At 39.3% G+C, this 6,000-nt stretch overlaps 1 protein-coding gene across 2 annotated transcripts in view; it reads right to left on the bottom strand.

Moving 5' to 3' along the window:
- Nucleotides 1-655: 655 nt before the first annotated feature.
- Nucleotides 656-6,000, bottom strand: part of LOC124158818 — a 347,990-nt gene continuing 342,645 nt past the window's right edge. For both annotated transcript variants that reach the window (XM_046534159.1, XM_046534160.1), the window contains one exon: nt 656-2,947. In XM_046534159.1, the coding sequence (XP_046390115.1) occupies nt 1,963-2,947 (985 nt within the window). In that variant the 3' untranslated portion in view covers nt 656-1,962. The remainder of the gene's footprint in view (nt 2,948-6,000) is intronic.

The raw sequence follows: 6,000 nt of genomic DNA, 5'->3' as shown, positions 1-6,000 counted from the left end.
ACAAAGAGCTGTTTTTTGATAGACTTTTATTTTTTACTAAAAGTATTAGCAGTATTAACTCAGACCGGCCAAATTTTGAGATACGTGTTGTTAGAACTTAGCCATCAATATATCGTTTTACTCATTGTTTTCTCGACTACAGCAATGAATCATTAAACATTGTGTAAACGTAAAAGTTTATCTTTTACGGTCGAAAGAGTGAAGAAGAACATGCGAAAAACTATAAAAACGGTGAAACGGTCGTCTTCTTCATCTCGTCACGGGAAAAATGTTTGATTGGTGCATTTAATTGTATATTTTATAGAGAGAAAAACTTCTTCACATTGCAAATAGCCTTTTAAAATTAAATATTACTCATTTTTTTAATTTTTAAAATGGCCGAAAATTAGATTTCAATTTCCGAGGTTTAGAAGAGTACATGGATATTGAAGTTGCGTATGCTACATGTAAAAACAATTTCTAGACTTTTCATGTAAGGAGATGATTATCAATTGTTTCTCTTTCTTAAAATAAACCAAAAAGACGAAAATCTTCGTGTTGGTAGAGTGCATTGCCGCGGGGATGCTATTTTTCGTTATCGTTAATAGTCTGAAGTTGATGAATACCGCAAGTTTGATGGGGTGAAAAATTGTTGAGACGAGTAAAATATCAACGATTAGACGTAATATTTATTTATTTTTAATTTTTTCGTACAATATGGTTTATTAATTATTTGGACTTAGATAATTATACAGGAAAGAATGAAATCAATATATACATATTTATCGAAGGACTTGTTGATCCGCTTATTGGAGATGACAGGCGGAGTTTAAAATAATAATGCTTTTAAAATCATCGAACAAAATCTATGATTCAATCCACTGTGGTATATAATCCTCAGTGTTTTGAGAAATGAAATACATGGAGCACATAGTCAGCACGGGGACACATGTCAGAAGACTATCACGAAAGTTAATGACGTTTTTCTCCCTCTATGGCAGATCTCTCTCCACGCAGTCTTCTGTAGCACTTTAGTCATGACAAACATCCACTGCTGATAGTTGAGTTTCGAAAAACCCATCATTTACTTTCACGAAAAAGTTTCATCGGGAGAGTCATTTATTCACTTTCAGATCTTGAAAAAATCTTCAGTAATTTGGCTTGGAGTAGTTGCACTGTATGCTCAGTGCCTGAATTATCGGGGAGCAAGTAATTCAAGCATTAGCTTGATACAATGTTAGTTCTTAATGGATATAAGACTTATGTCTGCAGATACAATTGAATAGATTCGGAATAGAACCAAGTCTTTTATCGCAATATGGCAAATATGCATCGAAAGATAATGGAGGATAAAGCACAAAAACGTACCACGATCTATGGCGGGCAATGGCTTTTCCAGAGCACTTCCGCAAAAATTGCGAAATAGCCGATCAACGAATCACAAGGAGATTCCTGCGTGATTATATTTCGTGCGTGAGAATTCCACCATGACGCCACAAAAATGTCCTGATTCATCTGGAGATAAAGATATTTGCGTCCAAAATACATCACAGGGCGTCCGTGGTACTTCACTCTGCTACCATACCGTCCATCCAAATATGACGGAGAGGAGGTAAGGAAGGCGCTTGACAAATTTTCCTCTCAAGGAAACGAATGACTATATTTGAAGGGAGTGGGGACATGCGTAACAAATCATAAACATCAGAATATGGCGATTAAACATTCCACCACATCGCGATTGACTCGGTGACTCCTCATTTCGTTACATTTGGTTAAGATAACTAAATGCGTTAGTCCGAGAGATATTAACAATGTGGGGGAGATAACAAAGTATAATAAAGAACGAATATTACATGTAAGTACAAGACCGCTCAATTCCTTTTTTTTTTACCTATCCACACCATTATTTAATTGACGGATATCTTGTAAATGTTTGGCACAGAGGGGAAAGGGGAGGTCCCGCTTGAAAAAGGGGCGCGGTCATCACAGCCTCCCGTTCCGAACCTCGATGACAACCCCTCCGTTCCCAGTGGACTCGGTGAATCCCGGCCCGAGGACCTTCCTGTTCCTGTTCCAGATCGAGGAAGGCCTGGATCTGCTTTCGGTAACGGTCGTGGTCGCCTCGTAGGTGGTCTCCAAGCGACCAGAACCACCGTTGACACCTTCTCCTCCTGAGGACCTCTTCTCGAAGTTCTTGACCGTCCTGGTCACGGACGGACCGTCGGAGACCGACGTGATCCTGACCGACTCCGAGCGCCCGCCCGGGGTCTTGTCTACAGACAGACCTGAGCTACTCACGAAGCCGTTTCTTTCCTTGAAGTTCTTCGGGGTCCACTCCTTCTTCTTTAGCAGCCCGTCTTCCTCCCTCCGAATCATGTCCGCGAACTTCGTGTCGCTCTCCTCCCTGATGGCCTCCCTAATATCTCTCTGGCTCCGGTTTATGCTCGAAATGATCCCGGGACTCTTCAAAGGAGACTCCTCGTGGAGTATCCGGCTGAGCTGTGGGTTCGACCTGTATCGGCTGGCCTGGCTCTCCCATTTGTCCCCGTTGATCAGCTTGTTGTGCTTGACGTGGAACGTGTCCACCTCGTCCTCCTGGTTGCCGTGAACGTTGAAACTCTTACTGCGCGACAGGTTTGAGCGATAGGTCCGAGCTGGTTTGGCGGGTGGTGCCCGGGTGGTGTTGGTGCTCCCGCCCGGCGTCACGTTGTTGACTATGGAGACGTTGATGAGGCTACCCGTGTGTCTTTGCAGCTCCTTGCTCTTGGCGAAGGAGTTTGTACTGGGCGAGTCGGCGTACAGCTGTCTGCGGACGGACGAGGTGGTTGTGGACACGTGGTTGTTGGAGTGGTGTGGCGGGGAGTGCCTCAGCTTCCTTGGAAGGGTCTGCGCCCTCGTGGACTCGGTTTGGCTGTGGTAAGTACTGGTGTGATTGGCACTCGAACCGGAAGGTCTGCCCAGGGTGGCGCTGCAGGAGGAGAAAAGAGAGAAAAAGAAAGGTTAGGATTATCTGGCGGAATATGGCATTATAATTAATCAACCCTCTCCAATCCACTGCTGCTTCCGATAAAAATTTAATTTCAGGATATTTAGTTACAAACATATTTAACTTTACCTGCTACAACTGTAGCAGTGTTTTACGAGGCAACATTTCCATTGAAAATGATCGTCTTAAAAACAAATCCGATGAGGATTTTTTTTTGAAATTTCAAAGGGTAAAATTTAGAGAATCAATAAATGTATTTTAGTGAAGCGAATCATTATACGAATGATACATATGATGACATTAGTCAAATAAAAAAATAAAAGGAAAAGTGATTAATCGAATTATTGAAAATACAAGGCTGGAAGAAAGGATAGACATCTAATAATAACGTTCTTATGAAATAAAGCGATACACATCTATTATAAAAGTTGAATATAAAAGAAATGATTTCATAATAAAAAAGTTTTCTTTAACATCAAGGGCGAACTATTTATCATATTTATCATCATAATCATAAAGTTATTGTGGAATTAATGCACGGTTTCCAATTCACCGCAATGAAAAAATTGAAGAAGAATAATGTTTTATCGTGGAGCCACTAACTATCACTTTCTTTTAATAAAACCAGACATGCATAGCATATTTATGATCGTTCGTTCCGCTGGCGGGTTTAAAACGTTGAAGATCGATTTCGACATCCTTTGAGGATCTTGAAAAACCGCACATGACATCACGCTTATATATAATGATGACATACAGCACGCTAAAACGATGTGCCAGTCGAAAGGAACTTCAAGTACGAAATGTTATTCATAATAAATACCGAATAACAATGATGCTTAAGCGATGCTAATGGAATAATCAAAGAAACTTTCAGCTAAGTGCATGCCAATTTCAAACTGGAAAAAAATGCATTAAGGGTCGCTAAAGCTGACTAGTCCAGTAAACCTGTTGTGAATGCAAATTACTTTGATACTTAAGACAAGAAAGCACACGAAAAATCATCCTTGAGGTACCTGTTGGAATGTCATTAAATACCTACGTACGATTTTTTTGCGAAAAATAGACGTAATTCGAAATAAATGAAACTACTTAACGCCAATGAATAGGGAATGGTTACGTAAGTAATAATTTGATGAAGCAACAAGTAATGTTCAGCATAAACTACGCACTGAATACTTTTACAATGCCTAAATTATCAGGCACAGATTACACTTACAGAGTAAGACTAAAAAATCCAATCAAGTGGTATGATTGAATCAAAATTATGATTTGAGATAATATATACAATCTGGAAAGCTATTAATTTTTGTATTTTATGTCATGCAGTTGTTGAATAATCATTCGTTCTAAATGAAAAGACCCCTAAGGCGTCATAATCATCAGAATTAAGCAATTTCAAAGATTGGATTGACGCAACTCTCCATTCCAATCTTCTAACAGCTAAAATTTTCATTTATAATTATTTATGCTCTTTTAAATTACCGAGAATACCTTGGAAAAATACATATTAAAGATGAATTATGCAAAGCCTCCAAGTAAGATAAAAACAATCTTTCGAAAATCCAAATTTAAGTGTAGAAGAAACACATCTTTAAAAATGAATGAAGGCGCGGGGCTTCCCCGTACTGTGTGATTTTAAACCTCGAAATGTGGATGAGAATGAGGACACACTTGCATTTCCCTGACCGCAGGGCCTGCGGTTTCTTACGCGAGCGAGATAAGACCTTGTGCGGAAACGGAAGGCTGAAAAAAACAAAGTAACTGTAGGGAAATAACATTTCTCCGTTACTATTTAATTCAGGAAGTAACAGGCGTGTTGAAGTGTATGTTGTGAACGGGTAGTGAATACATGCCATCGACTGTACCTTAAAGCTAATACTTTATGTGAAATCCTTGTAACTACTCCCAATGCTTATCAATACAAAGGGTCTCACAGGTGTATAATCTATGAAGATACTTAATTTAAAACGATGAATACATGCAATTTGATACTCTCTCATTCAATAACGCAAACATTTACATATGCATCTATAAAATTATTTGAAGGCGTCATGTATAAAATGCCTTGTGTGCGGTGTATAGAAATAATAGCGGTTACTATCGCAATATCAATTAAAAATGTCTATTAGCTTCATTGCAACGATGATATAGAATTGTGAATACTTTTGCTTAATGTAGACAAGCTATAAACTCGAAGTCCAACACCTTCTCACGGAAAAGTATGCATTGCAGTTGTATGTAATAAGTTAACGAAGACTTCGACTTCCGTAAGAGATTTTCCATCAATAGTCAATTTTTAAAATTTAAAAGGACATGGGTGACAGTTATCTGAAGGATAATGTTCCAAATTCTATATTTGATCGACTGAATTCAATTGTTTGACAGTCTTTCGAAATCAAATCACTACCAACGACCGGAGCGATTCTCATCGTCATCATTAAAAACATCATCTAGAATCTGGATGGAATATAACACGGGGAATGCGCTCGCATTTAACAAGGAAATAACTATTACACAGGATTGGCGCGGGCGCACATTCGGGGGATGGAGTTACGACCGCTCCCCCACGCGGTAAGAGCCAGAAATAATCTCCTTCACCGGCGAAAGGAAGGAGGGGTTGCCAAGATCTGAGAGCGTGGTTCAGAATACGCATTCTTCAGCCCCTCTCATAACTCCCATAGCCACACATTTTGCATTCCAATCCGCCCGTTATCCCGCTCGGTAAGGTCCATAGCCGAGAAAGCCAACGCGAGGTACTGCTTGCTAATGCCTTTAAGTTTCGGCAAGACGTACTAAACGATCAGTCATGGATGGAGGCATTAATTATAACAACTCAATCATTCGTATATAATCGTTTTAGGCTTGATTTTATGGAAGTTGTGTTATCCATGATTAAAACACAAATGGTAATTTCCACACTTAAATTTAAAACTGAGCTATCGACCATGGTTTCAACATATTATGTCATTTTAAGGTTCAAAACCTTGAAAACGGCAAAGAAGATGTTGAAATATTGGCTGTAAACCTTGAAA

Source organism: Ischnura elegans, chromosome 5, assembly GCF_921293095.1.
Source record: "Ischnura elegans chromosome 5, ioIscEleg1.1, whole genome shotgun sequence".
NCBI classification, from domain to species: Eukaryota; Metazoa; Arthropoda; class Insecta; order Odonata; family Coenagrionidae; genus Ischnura; species Ischnura elegans.
The sequence above is the reverse complement of the archived record's forward strand: the minus strand, read 5'-3'. Positions and strand labels throughout refer to the sequence as shown.